This window comes from Sapajus apella, unplaced genomic scaffold, assembly GCF_009761245.1.
Source record: "Sapajus apella isolate SASKATOON/1434 unplaced genomic scaffold, GSC_monkey_1.0 scaffold110, whole genome shotgun sequence".
In the NCBI taxonomy this organism is placed as follows: Eukaryota; Metazoa; Chordata; class Mammalia; order Primates; family Cebidae; genus Sapajus; species Sapajus apella.
Genome location: NW_022437050.1, coordinates 3,120,225 through 3,137,779, shown reverse-complemented (window position 1 = coordinate 3,137,779; position 17,555 = coordinate 3,120,225). Strand labels below are relative to the sequence as shown.

At 48.2% G+C, this 17,555-nt stretch overlaps 2 protein-coding genes across 9 annotated transcripts in view; one reads left to right on the top strand and one right to left on the bottom strand.

Moving 5' to 3' along the window:
* BRAT1 (BRCA1 associated ATM activator 1) overlaps positions 1–4,890 on the bottom strand; it is a 20,436-nt gene extending 15,546 nt beyond the window's left edge. For 2 of the 5 annotated variants that reach the window (XM_032259561.1, XM_032259562.1), the window contains exons 1-2: positions 4,622–4,890; positions 3,534–3,676 (exon numbers count right to left, since the gene is read on the bottom strand). In XM_032259561.1, the coding sequence (XP_032115452.1) occupies positions 3,534–3,676; positions 4,622–4,890 (412 nt within the window). The other 3 variants (XM_032259564.1, XM_032259565.1, XM_032259563.1) reach the window with 2 other exon arrangements.
* A 2,623-nt stretch (positions 4,891–7,513) lies between these two features.
* IQCE (IQ motif containing E) overlaps positions 7,514–17,555 on the top strand; it is an 82,314-nt gene continuing 72,272 nt past the window's right edge. For all 4 annotated transcript variants that reach the window (XM_032259568.1, XM_032259571.1, XM_032259570.1 and 1 more), the window contains exons 1-3: positions 7,514–7,751; positions 14,261–14,308; positions 16,071–16,116. In XM_032259568.1, coding sequence (XP_032115459.1) covers positions 7,716–7,751; positions 14,261–14,308; positions 16,071–16,116 — 130 coding nt within the window. In that variant the 5' untranslated portion in view covers positions 7,514–7,715. The remainder of the gene's footprint in view (positions 7,752–14,260; positions 14,309–16,070; positions 16,117–17,555) is intronic.

Sequence of the window (17,555 nt, the reverse complement as noted above, 5' to 3'; positions counted from 1 at the left end):
AAAAAAAAAAAAAAAAAAAAAAAAAAGATTCAAAACATAGATTATATTTTCTAACCTCCATAAAATAAATTAAAAATCAGTAATAAAAATACTGGAAATATCAAAATAGTTTCATATTTTGAAACTAAAAGATACTCTTTTAAATAACTTGTGGGTGAACAAAAATTGTAATGAAAACCATGAAATACTTAGAACTAAATTACCACTCAAGTGCTGCATAGTAAAACTTGTAAGATGTAAGGTCATACTTTTAGAGAAATTTATAGTAATATATAAATATAAATATATACATAGATTTTTTTTTTTTTTTTTTTTTTTAGAGAACGATTCTTACTCCATTGCCCAGGCTGCAGCGCAATGGCACGATCTCAGCTCACTGCAACCTCCACCTCCTGGGTTCAAGTGATTCTCCTGCCTCAGCCTCCTGAGTAGCTGGGGTTACAGGCATGGACCACCACATCTGGCTAATTTTTGTATTTTTAGTAGAGACACGGTTTCACCATGTTAGCCAGGCTGGTCTCCAACTCCTGATCTCAAGTGGTCGGCCTGCCTCAACCTCCCAAAGTGCTGGGATTACAGGCATGAACCACCAAGCCTGGCCCTAAATGTATATATTAGAAAGCAAGGAAGACCAAGATATTTAGCTCAAAAGAAGGTAAAAGGCACTTTGGGAAGCAGAGGCAGATGTCCGAGAACAGCATTGTCAATATAGTGAGACTAAAAAGAGTAAAAGGACAGGGTAAAACAAAAAAAGGAAGTAAAAAATAGCAGAAATTAGCAACATGTGATCTATGCCAACACAATTATCAACCACGAGAAAAAACATTTAAACTCAAGAATATTTATGTAAAAGGAAAGCCATTATGACACTACTGTTTTTGAGATGGAGTCTCACTCTGTCACCCAAGCTGGAGTGCAGTGGTGCAATCTCAGTAATCTCAGTTTACTGCAGCCTCCGCCTCCAGGGTTCAAGTGATTCTCCTGCCTCAGTCTGAGTAGCTGGGATTAAACGCACACACCACCATGCCTGGCTAATTTTTGTTTTTGTTTTGTTCTTTTTAAGAGGGAGTCTCACTCTGTCGCCTAGGCGGGAGTGCAGTGATACGATCTCCGCTCACTGCAACCTGCCTCCCGGGTTCAAGCAATTCTCCTGCCTCAGCCTCAGAGTAGCTGGGATTAAAGGCGCGACCCACCATGCCCGGCTAATTTTTGCTTTTTGTTTTTTGGGGTTTTTTGAGATGGAGTCTCACTCTGTCACCCAGGCTGGAGTGCAGTGGCTTGATCTCACTAATCTCAGCTCACTGCAGCCTCCACCTCCTGGGTTCAAGCGATTCTCCTGCCTCAGTCTCCGAGTAGCTGGGACTAAAGGCACACAGCACCATGCCCGGCTAATTTTTGTTTTTGTTTTGTTCTCTTTGAGAAGGAGTCTCACTCTGTCGCCCAGGCTGGAGTGCAGTGGTGCAATCTCAGCTCACTGTAACCTCTGCCTCCTGGTTTCAAGCAATTTTCCTCTCAGCCTCTTGAGTAGCTGGGATTATGGAGCTATGTTGCCCAGGCTGGTCACACCCGGATAATTTTTGTCTTTTTAGTAGAGACAAGGTCTCACCATGTTGCCCAGGCTGGTCTCAAACTCCTGACCTCAAGTTATCCGCCTGCCTCAGCCTCCCAAAGTGCTAGGATTAGGTGTTAGCCATTTCACCCCGTCTATGACACTACTTAAAATGATAAAAAAGGAGAAACAGAGGCTGGGTGCAGTGGCTCATCCCTGTAATCCCAGCACTTTGGGAGGTCAAGGCGGGTGGATCACGAGGTCAGGAGCTCAAGACCAGCCTGGCCAAGATGGTGAAACCCCGTCTCTACCAAAAATATAATAATTAGCTGGGCATGGTGGTGTGTGCCTGTAATGTCAGCTACTCAGGAGGCTGAGGCAGGGAATTGCTTGAACATGGGAGGCAGAGGTTGCAGTGAGCCAAAATCATGCCACTGCACTCCAGCCTGGGTGACAGAGCAAGACTCTGTCTTAAAAAAAAAAAAAAAAAAAAGAGAAACATAAGCATCTAATAATAAGAGTGGAGTGATTAAATGAATTATGGATTATAATGGCAAGAGAGAAAGCAAGACATCAAAACTGTATTTATGGTATGACTTTTTTTTTTTTGGAGACAAAGTCTTGTTCTGCCACTAAGGCTGGAGTGCAGTGTCACGATCTCAGCTCGCTGCAACCTCCACCTCCAGGGTGCAAGCAATTCTCCTGCCTCAGCCTCCTGAGTAGCTGGGATTACAGGCATGTGCCACCATGCCTGGCTAATTTTTATATTTTTAGTAGAGGTGGGGTTTCACCATGTTGGTCAGGCTGGTCTCGTTGACTTCATTATCCACCTGTCTCGTCATCCCAAAGTGCTGGAATTACAAGTGTGAGTCACTGCACCTGGCCCCCTTCTTTTTTTTTTTTTTGAGACAAGTCTCTATCTCCCAGGCTGGAGTACAGTGGTGAGATCTCAGCTCACTACAACCTCTGCCTTCCAGGTTCAAGAAATTCTCCTGCCTCAGCCTCCCGAGTAGCTGGGATTACAGTTGCACACTACCACACCTGGCTACTTTTTGCATTTTTAGTAGAGACGGGGTTTCACCATGTTGGTCAGGCTGGTCTTGAACCCCTGACCTCGTGTTCTGCCCGCCTTGGCCTCCCAAAGTGCTAGGATTACAAGTGTGAGCCACTGCTCACGGCTGACCTCTTTTTTCTTTTTTCCCCCAGAAAAATACAGCTTTATGATGTGTTAGGAAAAAGGCTGGGAGAAAATTAAAAGGTTGATGGTTTAATTTTCCTCTTTACTCTTTTTTTCATGTTTTAAAGAACACGTATTACTTTTTTTTTGAGACAGGGTCTCACTCTATCGCCCAGGTCAGAGTGCAGTGGCACAATCATAGGTTACTGCAACCTCTACCTCCTGGGATCAAGGGATCCTCCCACCTCAGCCTCCAAAGTAGCTGGGACTACAGTCGTGCTACCATGCCCAGCTAATTTTTGTATTCTTTTTGTAGAGATGGAACCTCGCTATGTTGCCCAGGCTGGTCTCAAACTCCTGGACTTAAGCAATCCATCTACCTCAGCTTCCCAAAGTGCTGGGGTTACAGGTGTGAGCCACTGCATCCAGCCCCTACTTTCATAATCAGAAGGAAAACAAATCTGATGTCTTAAAATAAACACACTAAATACAAAGAGAACAACAACAAAATAAGTCTGTTCACGCTTTCTGCAGAACTGAACCTTGGGATGCCCCAATCATGGCTAAACTGGTAAGAATTTCAAGTTCTAACTCTCCAGCCCATTCTCTCCGGCTTCATCTTGACTTGTCCCCAGTCTGCCACAGCTAACCTTTTGGAAGTGAAGGAACGACATCGGAAGGGCAACTCCTGCCATTCCTCCGGGACAGAGGAGCCCCCACCCCGCCCCTGCCCCGGTCCCGGTCCCAGGCTCTGCATGCATCCTCTGGTCTCTGGATAGACAGTAAACAGCAGCACCACCTCCTCACCTCCCTCAGTGACCGTTTTAAACCAGTCCAGCAGCTTCTCTAAACAGGTGTCATCTGCCACCGGCTGCCTGGGGTCTACCAGAACAGCACAGAGAGCCGGGAGCAGCCGGGAGCATTCCAGGTCCATGGTGAGGCTGAGGTCCCTGCAAAGGCAATGTAAGAGCCAAACTTCAATGCCCACTCCAGACCCTGCTCGCCCTAAGCACAGCAGCCCACCATGCCCGCTCAGGCCTGGGAAGAGGCCCCAGAGCTTTCTTCTCGGGTCAGGAGAACTACGATCCACACATCAGAGGTCTGTACTGCAGGGATAGATGCAAAGATTTGTCTGGGTGGGGCCCTCAGCGCTGGTGGCAGGGCTGGAAGGGACAGCTAAGAGTCTGACTGAAACCATAAGGCCTCTGGAGCTCAGTCTGTCAACCTTGGGCTTTGGTGCAGTCGGAGCAACGGCGTGGTGCTGGCCCAGGCTGCAGGTGGGACAGAGTCAGGGGTATCTTTGAATTCCGGGGTCACCCATGTGTGCAAGGGGAGTGTCTATCCATGTCCCAGGGCTAGTCTGGGCTGGAAAGTGTCGGTCCCTCCCAGGGTCAGTGGTGGCTGCATTTGACGTCCTGAAGCCAGCAGGGGGGTGCGGAGGGGAAGGGGCGCCTGTCCATGTGTCTGTCCCTCACAGGGTCAGTGGTGGCTGCATTTGGCGTTCTGCAGCCAGCGGGGGATGCGGAAGGGAAGGGGCGCCTGTCCCTCCCTGGACCAGGGTGTACTTCGGTGCGTCAGGCCTGGAGTGTGGGTGGGGTGGTCAAGGGCTCTGTCTGGCCGGGGCATCGTCTGTCCATGCCCAGGGAGGCTGCGTCCCGGGAAGAGGAACCCTCCCCACCGTTCAGTCAGTTTTGGCCGCGAGCGCCAGGCCCGAGGGTCCAGAAAGGGGCGCCACACCGGGCGGCCTCAGTCGGGCTGGGAAGCGAGTCCAGGTCGCGCACGCCTCGGGCTGGTCGGCTCCTTGGCTCACCTGCCCGCCCTCGCCCTCCGCCCGGCCTCGGCCTCCCTACGTCCCACCACGGCGACCGCGACCCCACAGCAGACGCGCGCCTCACCGCTTGGTTCCTTCCTCCGCCGCAAGCCCCGCCCTTCGCCCAAGGCTCCGCCCCCGGACAGTGCCACCTGCCAGGCCTGGAGGAGGCAGAGGACAGAGACGGCTGTCTTGGGGAACTAAGATAGCGCTCCTGGAGGCCGCTCTAGAATCCTCGAGGGACAGACTTGAAGGAAGGAGGTCAAACTGAGAAGGGCTGGGGACAGGCAGGCGCCAAGCATGTCTCTCCGACGGATCACCCCCGCCAGGCTCCTGGTGGTACATGCCGAGCATCCGGTGGGTGGGCGGGACGTCCCGGGGGCGGGAATTTCTGAGGAAGGAGCTTGGCTGTGTGCCGAGGGGCGGGCCTCGTCTGCAGGGAGCGAGGAAACCACGTGCCGGAGAGAAGCGTCCGCATACGTGCACCAAAGCCGTTGGTCCTTTGGCTTCTGGTTCCCAAAACTAGGTCTTCGGCGGCAGCGCTGTGGCTCCTGCCTGCGATCCCAGCCCTTTAGGAGGCCCAGTTGGGAGGATTGCTTGAAGGCAGGAGTCGAGACCAGCCTAGGTAACAAAGCCAGACCCCATCTCTTAAAGAAAGAAAGAAAGAAAATCAGCCAGACGTGGTAGCACATGCCTGTGGTCCCATCTACTCTGGAGGCTGAGGCGGGAGGATCACTTGAGCCTAGAAGTTGAAGGCTGCAGTGAGCTATGATCCTGCCACGGCATTCCTGCCTGGGCAACATAGTGAGACCTTGTCTCAAAAAAAAGAAAAAAAAAAAACAAGCAGAAAAACTGTGTCCAAAAAATTGGGTTCAAAACACCAACTGTGTGCTGGAGAGTCTCAAAGCCAGTGGATAGTCAAGGCTCCTGTTCCTAAAGCACTGTTTTACAGCAAGATGTTGGGGGCAAACACCAGAAGTATCTTAGGAAACAAAGCAGAATTCCTATGGGTATTAAAATTAAAATGGGTTGGGTACGTCTTTGTAGCAATGTGTAAGGAAAAAAAAGTTGAAAAGTTAAAATGGGACTTTAAAAACATTGATTTTGTCAGGTCATCTTGTTTTATTTTATGTATTTATGGAGACAGAGTTTTTCACTCTTTTTGCCCAGGCGGGAGTGCAATGGCGTGATCTCCAGTCACTGCAACCTCTGCCTTCTGGGTTCAAGCGATGCTCCTGCCTCAGCCTCCGGAGTAGCTGGGATTACAGGCGCCCACCACCACACCCGATTAATTTTATATTTTTAGTAGAGACGAGGTTTCACCATTTTGGCCAGGCTGGTCTTGAACTCCTGACCTGAGCTGACATGCTCACCTCAGCCTCCCAAAGTGCTGGGATTACAGGCGTGAGCCACCTCGCCCAGCCATGCTGGGTAACCTTGGACAAGCAACTTCCCTGACCCTTGCATGTCCCACTCCGCCACACACACATACACCCTTAGAGCTACATGGGTGAAAAGGTTTGAAATGCATGGTTACCTTCCCTGAAATTTGGTTCCTCACTGTAAAATGAGATACTAATATCGACCCAGTTAGGTAGTTGTGGAGAAAAGAAAACTTAGAATAGCACTGTGCTAAGTGTTTCACTTACTGTAAACTCATATGATTCTATACCAACTGTCATGTAGAGTACTACCAGCCCATCAGATGAGGAAACTGAGGCACAGAGAGGCTAGCTCATAAGGTCTTACAGCTAGTGGGCTGGCACAGCTTGGATTTGAATCCAAACAGTCTGGCTCCAGATTTGAATACTGTATTGTACAAATACACAATTTTTTTTGTTTTTGTTTTTGAGACATAGTCTCACTCTGTTGCCCAGACTGGAGTGCAGTGGTACGATCTTTGCTGACTGCAACCTCCATCTCCCAAGTTCAAGCAATTCTCCTGTCTAAGCCTCCTGAGTGGCTGGGACTATAGGCACCCACCACCCCTGGCTAATTTTTGTATTTTTAGTAGAGACAGGGTTTCACCATGTTGGTAAGGCTGGTCTCGAGCTCCTGACCTCGTGATCCTCCCAAAGTGCTGGGATTACAGACATGAGCCACCGCGCACCGTCCCCACAATTACTTATCTCAAACTTTGGGGAACAAATGTTTTTTCAGAATTCAGAACTGTTCAGATTTTAGACGTGTGACATGGCACATGTACACTGAATAGGAGATTACCATCCTAGCAGGGTGGGATGCAGCACCCCATAATTAAACGTATTAATAGTTATTCAGTGAAACTCACTCATGTAAACCCCAGGTAGGATAAATAAGCATTATAAATAGCCTCAGCTCAGAGTTTTCCTCCCGAAGAGTTGAGGTTAGGACGGGTCTTGCCTTCAAATAAGTTATGAAAGGCTTTCGAAAGTTTGTGGAATTCAGAATCACAGATAAAAGGTCGTAGATGGCTCTATAAATAAGAGAAGGGCAAGAAGTTCGGGACGCCCAGGGGTGGGAGAATGGCAAGAGGTACTTATGCACAGGGAGCAGAGAAAGCAAAACGCCCTGGATGAGACCCGGAAAGCAAACGGAAGTTTCTATGTGTGTTTGTTTGACTGAGAAAGGATCTTGCTTTGTTACCGAGGCTGGAGTGCAGTGGTGCGATCATGGCTCACTGCAGCCTCGCCCTCCGGGGCTCAAATGATCCTCCCACCTCAGCTTCCCGAGGAACTGGGACTATAGGCGTGCACCACAATGCATGGCTTTTGTTTTTATTTTATTTTATTTTTAGAGAGACGGGGTCTTGCTTCGTTGCCCAGGCTGGTCTCAAACTCTTGGGTTCAAATGGATCTCCCGCCTCAGGCTCCCAAAGTGTTGGGATTGCAAGCGTGAGCCACAGAGCCCAGCCAGTTTTTTCCCCCCCGTCAGCCTAGCGCTCCGCCCCAGGAACTCAGTGAGCGCTTCTGGTCGGCCGGCCGGCGCTCGCGGAATCTGCGCACGCACATGGCTGCCCCAGGGCACGCCGGTCACGTACCGAACCCTGCGGGTGGGCGGTGCCGTTGCCATGGCAGCGGGGTCGCGGGCTGGCGCGTGGGAAGGCCCCGAGGCTGCTGGCAGCCAGGGATGCCCGTGGAGCCCCAGACCCGGACGCTCGAGCCCGCAGCGCTGAGGGAAGACTGGGCGGCGCCGCCACCATGTTCCTGGGCACCGGGGAGCCAGTCTCGGAGACGGTAAGGACTGGCGGGCGGGCGTCCGCGAGGCCTGGTTTCGTCCCTGCCGCCCGCAGCCCCGGGGCCCCGCGCGGTGGCCAGCCCGGGGCGTGAGGACAAGGCGCAAGGCTGGGTGACAGCTGCCATTATTGTTACCGAACAAGAGTGTGCTGCAGGCCCGCGCCGCCTGCAGCATCGTCCGCCCTCGTAGAGGCTGCCGCTTCCAGGAAGCCCTCCGGGACTCCGCGCCCTCGCCGCTGGGCCCCTGCGAGTCTGCGGCCCGCGTGTGATCGGAGCTCACGGTATAAGTGCCTCCGGGCATCCTCGAACCGAGGCCGGATCCACGGATCAGGCGTGGCCCCAGGCGTCGGGGTGGGAGGGAGGCAGCCCCATGGTCTAGGACCCCAGTTTGGTCAAAGGAGGCTTCCTGGAGGAGGGTGGTGCCCTATATCCTTCCCAGTGCTAGGATGCACGGGTCCTCGGTTCGTTCCTTTGTCTGGTGAATACCTACTGTGTGTTAGAGATGCGTGAATCAGCTGCATTCCAATGGGGGGCGGAGGGACAAGGCAGTAGACAGGTAATTAAGATCGTGTCAGAAAGTGAGAGGTGCTGTGCAGAAAATGAAAGAGGCCCATGTAGCCGGGAGCCTTGGCTCAGGCCGGTAGTCCCTGCACTTTGGGAAGCCGAGGTGGAGGATCGCTTGAGGCCAAGAGTTCCAGACCACCCTGGGCAACATAGCAAGACCCTATCACTACAAAAAAAAAAAAAAAAAAAAAAAAAAAAAACCACCATAAAATTAGCCTAGATGTGGTGGTGCCTGCCTGTAGTCCCAGCTACTCAGGAGGCTGAGGTGGGAGGATCGCTTGAGCCCAGGAGGTGGAGGCTGCAGTGAACTGTGATCATATCACCGTCCTGCAGCCTGGGCGACAGAGTGAGGCACTGTCTCAAAAAAAAAAAAAAGCCCTTTGGGACAGGGACAAGGGGAGTGAATGGAAGGTGGGCATGGGCTTGATTATGGGGGGAGCCTTGCTGGCCATACAGGGAATTTGGATTTTATTGGAGACACAAAGGAAGCCTTTGGAAGGTTTCACATGGAGGGAACTGTGCTCGCCTTGCCTTCTTCTAACAAGACCACGGGACTCACAGCTGTACCCACATCAGGGGGCTTGGTGCTGCTGGCCAATTTGGAGCAGCTGAAGTTGCCTGCTTCTTCCCCAGGGCACCACATCCAGTCTCATCTGGAGGGCCTGCCTGCTTCTTCATCTTTAAGAAAAGAACTGCTTATTGTGATTATAAAAATAATTTGCATGTATTATTATTATTATTATGTTTTGGACGCAGTCTCGCTCTGTCAACTCAGGCTGGAGTGCAATGGTGCCATCTCGGATCACTGCAACCTCCACCTCCTGTGTTCAAGCGATTCTTGTGCCTCAGCCTCCCTTATAGCTGGGACTACAGGCACCAGCCACCACACCCAGCTAATTTTTGTATTTTTAGTAGAGATGGGGTTTCACCATGTTGGCCAGGCTGATCTCTAACTCCTGACCTCAGATAATCTGCCTGCCTTGGCCTCCCAAAGTGCTGTGATTGTAGGAGTGAGACCCCTCACCCGGCCCTGTGTAGATCTTTAATTTCTTTCAATAATAGTTTATATTTTTCAATGTATAAAGCCTATGCTTTTGTTACATTTATTCTTAAGTATTCTTTTTGATGTTATTGTATATTGAATTTTCTTAATTTTCAGCTTATTTACTCTTAGTATCTACAATGATAATATTTTTATATGAATCTTATCTTGCAAACTTGCTGAACTCATTATTTTTAATAGTTTTTTAGTAGATTCATTAGGATTTTCTAGGTATGAAATCTTGTCTGTGAAGAGAGATAGTTTTACTTCTTCCTTTTCAATCTGAATATCTTTTTATTTACTTTTCTTGCATTAAATTCCTGGCTAGAGACTCAGGTATCATTTGAATTGAAGTGATGAGAAAGGACAGCCTGGTCTTCTTGCTGATATTAGAAGAGAAACATTCCATCTTCCTCCATTAAATATTGTGTTGCACTGGATTTTTGTAGATGCCATTTATTAGGTTGAGGAAATTCTCTTATAGATTATGGAGTATCTTTATCATGCATGTTAGATTTTGTCAAATGTACCTTCTATATCTTTTGAGACAATCATGATTCTTGTTCTTCATTCTATTAATATGGTATATTATATTGACTGATTTTTGTATGTTAATCTTTCATTCTTGGTCTTGGGGGGATGTGTGTATGTACCTAAATATATATCATGACCAATTAGGATACACACACACACGCATACACACACACAGTCCTTTTCATGCTTACTAGCATTGTTGAGGATTTTTACACCTGTATTCATAAAGAATGTTGGTCTGTAGTGTTCTTTTCTTGTGATATTTCTTTGTCTGCTTTTGGTATCAGGGGAATATAGGTCTCATAGAATGAATTGCGAAGTATTCCCTTCTTTTCTGTTTTTTAGAAGAGTTTGTAAAGGATTGGTGTTAATTATCTTTAAATGTTTGATAGAATTCACCAGTGAGACCATTTGGTTCTGGGTTTTTCTTTATTTCTGTAAGGTCAGTAGTGAGGCCCATCTCTCTCTCTCTCTTTTTTTTTTTTTTTCCTCTATTTTGATAATTTCTTGTCTTTGGTTTTTTTTTTTTTTCTTGGCTAAAGGTTTGTCAGTTGATCTTTTCAAAGAACCAACTTTTGGGTTCATTCCATTTTCTGTTGTTTCTATTCCCTATTTCATTTATTCACTCTAATTTTTAATTCCTTTCTTTTACTTCGAGTTTAGTTTTCTCTTTTCTAGTTCTGAAGGTGGAAAAATCTATTGACTTGAGATTTTTCTTCTTTTTTATTTTTATTTTTAGATATCTATCTATCTATCTATCTATCTATCTATCTATCTTGAGATGGGGCTTTTCTCTTGTTGCCCAGGCTGGAGTGCAATGGTGAGATCTCAGCTCACCGCAAACCTCCACCTCCTGGGTTCAAGCAATTCTCCTGCCTCAGCCTCCCGAGTAGCTGGGATTGCAGGAATGCACCACCATGCCCGGCTGATTTTGTATTTTCCATAGAGATGGGGCTTCTCCATGTTGGTCAGGCTGGTCTTGAACTCCTGACCTCAAGTAATTCGCCTGCCTTGGCCTCCCAAAGTGCTGGGATTACAGCCGTGAGCTACCATGTCCGGCCTCTTCTTTTTTAATATAGGCATTTGTAGCTACAAATTGCCCTCTAAACACTGCTTTTGTGTTTCTGATTGCTTGTTTTTGTTTTTTAGAGACAGGACCCCACTCAGTTGTCCATGCTGGAGAGCAGTGGCAAATTCACATCTCCCTGCAGCCTCAAACTCCTGAGCTTGAGCTATCCTCCTGCCTTGGCGTCCCAAGTAGCTGGGACTACAGGTGTGTGCCACCATGCCTGGCAAATTTTTTAATTTTTTGTAAACAATGGGTCTCACTATGTCACCCAGGCTGGTCTCAAACTTCTGGATTCAAGCAGTCTCAAGCAGTCCTCCCTCCTCACCCTCCCTCGGTGCTCAGCCTGCTTTTGTTTCTTTGGGGCTAGAGTACAGTGATCATGGCTCACTGCAGCCTCAACTTCCCAGGCCCAGGTGATTCTCCCACCTCACCCTCCTGTGTGGTTGGGACCACAGGCATGTGCCATGATGCTCAGCTAATTTTGTGTAGTGAGTGTGTGTGTGTGTGTGTGTGTGTGTGTGTGTGTGTGTACAGGGTTTCTCCATGTTGCCCAAGCTGGTTTTGAACTCCTGGGCTGGGAGTCCCAAAGTGCTAGGATTACAGGCATGAGCCACCACACCCGGCCCTGCTTTTGTTTTTTAAAGTGAAAGTTTAGGTTACTGATTTGATGTGATCTTTAAAAAATATAGACATTTACAGCTGTATGTTTCCCTTTGAGCCCCACTTTAGGTACATCCCATAAATTTTGATTTTCAAAATTCACTCACCTATTTTTAAATTTCCCTTATAATTTCTTCTTAGATATCCATTGATTGTTTAGGAATTTATTGTTTACTATCCAGGCCAGGCGCAGTGGCTCACACTTGTAGTCCTAGCACTTTGGGATGCTGAGGCGGGCGGATCACCTGAGGTCAGGAGTTCGAGACCAGCCTGGCCAACATAGTGAATGCAACTTCATTTCTACTGAAAATACAAAAATTAGCTGGGCATGGTGGCAGGTGCCTGTAATCCCAGCTACCCGGGAGGCTGAGGCAACAGAGTGAGATTCTGTCTCAAAAACAAACAAAAAAAATCTACACATTCGTGAATTCATTTCTTTTGTTGATTACTGATTTCTATTGTTATCAAAGAATATACTTTGAATGATTTTTCTCTTTTAATTCACTGAGGCTTTTTTGTGGCCTATCTTCTGGTTTATGTTAATGTACACTTGAGAAGAATGTGTATTCTGCTGTTGTTCGGTGGGGTGTTCTATAAATGTCTGTTAAGTTTTTAGTGCTTGCTGATCAAGTCTCTCTAACTCCTTGTTGATCTTCTGCCTTAGCTGCTGTCTGTTAGGAGCCTGGCCTTGCCAACACCTTGATTCTGGACTTCCAGCCTCCTGAACGGAGACAGTTAATTTCGGTGTGAAGCCACCCCGTTTCCTCTGTTATACAGCCACCCTGACACAGGCCGAATGAGCTTAACCTAGTGTGGAAATAAGTGGCAGCCTCAGATAGCGCTTGAAGGAGGTGGAACAAATTGGCCATTGTGTACGTGCGTGCATGCGTGTGTGTGCTGTGTATGGTTGTATTCTGCTGACTGGAGGTGTGGATCCTGGAGCTGTTGTGTGACTTCAGGTCCTGACTGTGTTTCGCCTCTTCCCTGCATCATGACCGGCAGGCTGTAGGCAGCACAGCTGGTAGGGAGTGATGAGGGGAGAGGGCAGTCGTTGTGGATGAAGTCAGTGAATTTTGTTCACTACACATAAAATTGCATTCCTTTGTTGAATTTTAGGTCATTCAAAAAGTCTTCAAGATTTTATTCACAGCAAGGAATAATGACAGATGTTTGCTGCTGCTTTTCTATACAGTTTTCAGCAGGTTCCCATCTGTCCTCTACAGGCACATCCGTGTGATTCCCTGGGCAAACTGACTTGGCTTTTCTGATCCCCCACAAAACGTCTCTCTATAATTGTCATATGCTGTTTATGCCTTAAAATGTCACCTACTTAATGATATAAAGCATGTCAGTCAGTGGCTGATTTTTTTAAGATTCTATTTATTTGCAATGCTCCCTCTTCCCTTTGCCTCTGGAAATGCAGTCCCACTGCACCTGTGACCGGGCCTGTCTGTGTTCAGGGGCACCAGATCGTTTCAGTTGCACCTTATCCTTGTTACCATGCAGCCATGTATTTCTAATACAGTTTCACACTGCCTGCAAAATTGGCGCTTCATGTACTGTTAACCTTGTAGAGAATATGTTTGCTTTTCAGAATTCAGCAGCATCCCATTATGATACTACACGGAATCAGTATACCAGCGGCAGGTGGCAGCAATGTCATCTCCTCCACCCCTCAGCTGTAGTGCTATTGGTTCATCATAGGGGCTTTCGGCGCTAACTTCCAGTGCCAGCATTAGAAAGCAGCCGTACGATCTTCCTAGGGAACTTAAACTCTTTATGCTTTTTGGATTTCAATTTGAGAGAGTGAGTTAATACAGAAGCATTTTTGCTTTAAAAAAGTTTTGTTTTCTCCTTGCTTTCCCAGTGCTGACATCAGACAGTGCAAGTTTTACTTCATTTCTTGGGCCAGGACAAAGTCACTGGAATAAGAAGGGAATAACCATTATAGGCCCAAATGCCTTCTCATTATTATGCATATGTTTTGTTTTTTGTTGGTTTGAGGGGTTTTTTTTTGAGCTGGGCTCTCGCTTTGTTGCCCAGACTGGAATGCAGTGGTGTGATCGAAGCTCACTGCATCCTCGACCTCCTGGGCTCAAACAATCCTTCCATCTCAGCCTTCCAAGTAGCTGGACTACAGGTGTGTACAATCACAGCCTGGCTTATTTTTAAATGTTAAAAAATTTTTTGTAGAGACAGCGTCTCTCCATGTTGCCCAGGCTGAGTATGCTTTTTAAAGATGACTCTGACCAGCTCTTACCGGGAGACAGTCGTAGATTTGTTGTGCTTTGATATAAAGATAAATAAGAATGAGACTATCTAAACAATGTGAAAATGAAATGCTTCCATCAATAACTTTTTTTTTATTAATCAAGACACAATTCTGTGGAAAATAGTGTTACTAGGTTTGCAGGCATTTGCACGCCTTCTGTGTTTTGTTCCCCCCTCCCACCTATTCCTTCTGTTAAGATGGAAGGAACTGGCTGCTGCCCGGCTGGAAGTGTTCTGAGTGAACTCAGAGCTGGATTTATGGAGTTTCTGTTTCAGCAGCTGTGGATGGGCTGTTTCACTTTTGTAAATGTGACTGTTAGAAGCCCAGCAGGTGCCTTCGAGTTACAGTGTTTGCATCTCTTCTTTCAGGGAGATGACAGTCTGTCTGCAGTCACCTTTGACTCTGACTTGGAGACGGTGAGTGCTGCTGGGTGTCCACCGTGCCTCCCAGGGCTGGTTGCGCTGCCCTTGCCAACGTCACTCAGATGCGTGAAATAGGCCGCCCTCCATAATACTGTGTGATGAGATGGAATGCAAATTCTGAATGCTACTTGGTGTTTGAATAGTCTCCATCCCTTAGTTGGATTTAAATACCTGTGGTGATAACTTTATAATCTTTATCCAGAAATGAACCCTGAGCAGAGTTCACGTGAGGCTGATTGCTGGTCCCTGGCCTGCAGTTGGTTTTGCCCGATACCACCCACCCCATCCTGACACTTGAGGGGAGGAGGGGATCTCCTGCTGATGCCATCAGAAGGACCTGATGGTAGAAAGCAGGCCAGGGCAGCTGCAATCCCAAGCTGAGCCTCAGCCCGGCCTCCCAGACCAGAAGGGAGAGGGGCCGGAGCACTGTCCGATGGCCGAGTGGCACACTATGGCCCTGGACCTGGGCTTTGGGTTTGTTTGGCAAGCTGTGCTGGGTAGAAAAGGAAGCGTGCTAATTGCTCTTATCGTGTGTGAGCAAAAGTAGCTTTTCTTACTGCAGGCACAAATCTAGCCGCACTGCAGCCGGCAGCACGAACCCAGCGCTGGCAGATCTCGGTTCCACGTTTGCTCTGTGGACTCAAGGGGGAGTCTCACAGGTCCACTGTCTCCCTCCAGGGACCTCTGTCTGCAAAGTTAAGGATTTTCCCTCCATGTCACAGAGGGCAGGGGATGCTCCCCAGAGGAGGAGCGATCCAAAAACTCCTGGGGAAAATTCCCACATGCAGAACCTGGGGCTCGCTATTTCTGCTGGAGGGGAAGTGAGAGGACCTGGCCGCAATGTCTCTACCTGCTCGGTCTAGTGCGGGGTAAGAGAAAGTTAAAGTTGGAATCGTTGCAGCATCTTCCCCAGGCCATGGCAGGACAGGCTGAGTGTCCCTGATCCGAAATCCAAAATGCTCCAAAAATGGAAGCTTTTTGAGCACCCTCATGAGGCCACAAGTGGAAAATTCCACACTTAAGTACTTAACACAAGCTTTGTTTCATTCACGAAGTTATTAAAAACACAATATAAAATTCCTTTTGGGCTATGTGTATAAGTAGATATGAAACATAAATGAATTTTCTGTTTAGACTTGGGTCCCATCCCCAAGATACCTCATTATATGGATGCAAATATTCCAAAATCCAGAACACTCTTGGTCCCAAGGATTTCAGATACGGGACACTCACCCCGCAGGAAACAGTGGAACCAGATCTGGACCCTGTTCTGTGTTTAGCATTGTGGTTGTCACAGGAGACCACCTTCCAGACAGGGTCTCCCTTTGCTGGGCCTTTTTCCTTAGTGGGCTTTGTAGTTGACTATCTGCAGGAATTTCCTCCCATCCCATCCACCCGAGTGGACAGGTGTGCCCTGGGGCTCCCGAGCCAGCTGAGCAGACGGTGTGGGGGGGGGCAGATACACCATTAGTGTGGGATCCTCAGTCTGAATGTCGGGAGCCCAGGCCCGATTGTTTTCTGTGACTGGAACTTGCCCAGCCCCGAGCACTGGTGCGAGTGCATTTTTCTGGGGTCTGCGTCAGGCCCTGTGTATCCTCCTGTGCCTTGACTCTCCTTACGTCCCCGTGAGCTCATGTCTTTTCTCTGCTCTTACACGCCCTCTGACCCTTTCTGAACACGGCAGGTCTTGTGACTGGGGCCCTGGTGGGAGCTCAGCAAGCTCAGCAAGGCTTATACCGTTTCTTCTGTCTTTCAGAGAGCAAAAAGGAAAGCATTCCACAAACCTCCACCCACATCGCCAAGTAAGTATGACTGGGCCTGCCTTCCCTTTCACACCCACACTCCCTGGTGTCCTGGGGAGAATGAAGGGTGTTTGCTTTGTACATTTAGGTAGCTGAGACCTGCCACCTCAGCCAGTTGGCCCCATTCACGCCAGAGTCTCCCCTGTTGGTGCTGGGGTCTCCGGGAACACCGTGCTCCTGGAGTCCCTGCCGGTGCCAGGGTAACGAGCGCTTCCTCCCGCCACCACCCCCCAGTCTCCCTCCTCCACAGTGCCTCTAGGCCTTTTATTTTCTTTTTCTTGCTTTCTCAAAGTGCTTACCTCTTCTGAATGCTGCCAGAATGAAAGGATTTTTGACCTGGGATTTGTTCCTGAGAGTCAAAGCTACTGATAAGGTGTAGTCGGTCCAGGATGGATGTAAAGTTCACCTTTTTTTCCGCCTTTGGATCGCCCTGGGCTTATTTTGCTACCAGCGTTCTGTTCTTCCTCACCCTCTGTGGGAGGAGGGCAGCTTTGGTTACCCTGCCCGTCCTGGGCTACCCCAAAGTCTGTGGCCTTCCCTGGCTGTGTCATCTCTAGATGTGTGTCTATTTTATATATACTTATATATTTCAAACATTGAGTCATGTATATGACGCACTCAGAGAATATAAACAAACTTTCCTACTGGCCCAAGGAAAACGTAATTAGAAAGGTAAATTCCTGCAATGAAAAGAATGCATGTTATATGTTACAAATCAATATCAACACTAGAAGGACATCATCTAGCAATTTGAATATTTAATGTCCTTTCTCTCCTTCCATGGAGAACATTGAGAACTGATACAAAGTAAAAGGCCAGGATCAGGAGTGCCTCCTGACTCACACTGGGGACCTGTTTTTCTATCTGGGTTTCTGGTGCCGTGAGTGTAGGGACCATGTCTGTCCTGCTCACGTAACAACTGTGTTTTTCTGGAATGCCTGGTCAATCTACTTGTAGGTTTGCAGCTTCCACCACGTTCCGAGATTTCCACCCTCCTGGTCACTCTGTGAGGAGGACGAGGCAGGCGATGATGTTAAATTCTTTCTGAATTTGTCATTTTCCGGGCAGTATCAAACACTGGCACCTCTCCACCACCCTGTCTCTGTCCTCACTTCTTCTCTCCTGGGTCTCACTCTGTTACCCATGCTGGAGTGCAGTGGTGTGATCATGGCTCACTGTAGCCTCAACCTCCTTGGCTCAAGCAATCCTCCCACCTCAGCCCCCTCGAGTAGCTGGGCCCACAGGCGTGAGCCACCACACCCAGCTAAATTTTAGATTTTTTGTAGAGACAGGGTCTTGTTGCATTGCCCAGGCTGGTCTTGAATTCCTGGCCTCAAGCAATTCTCCTGCCTTAGCTTCCCAAGGTATTGGTATTACAGGTTTGAGCCACCATGCCTGGCCCCATTATACTATATTTCTTTATAATAAAAGTTAAAGGA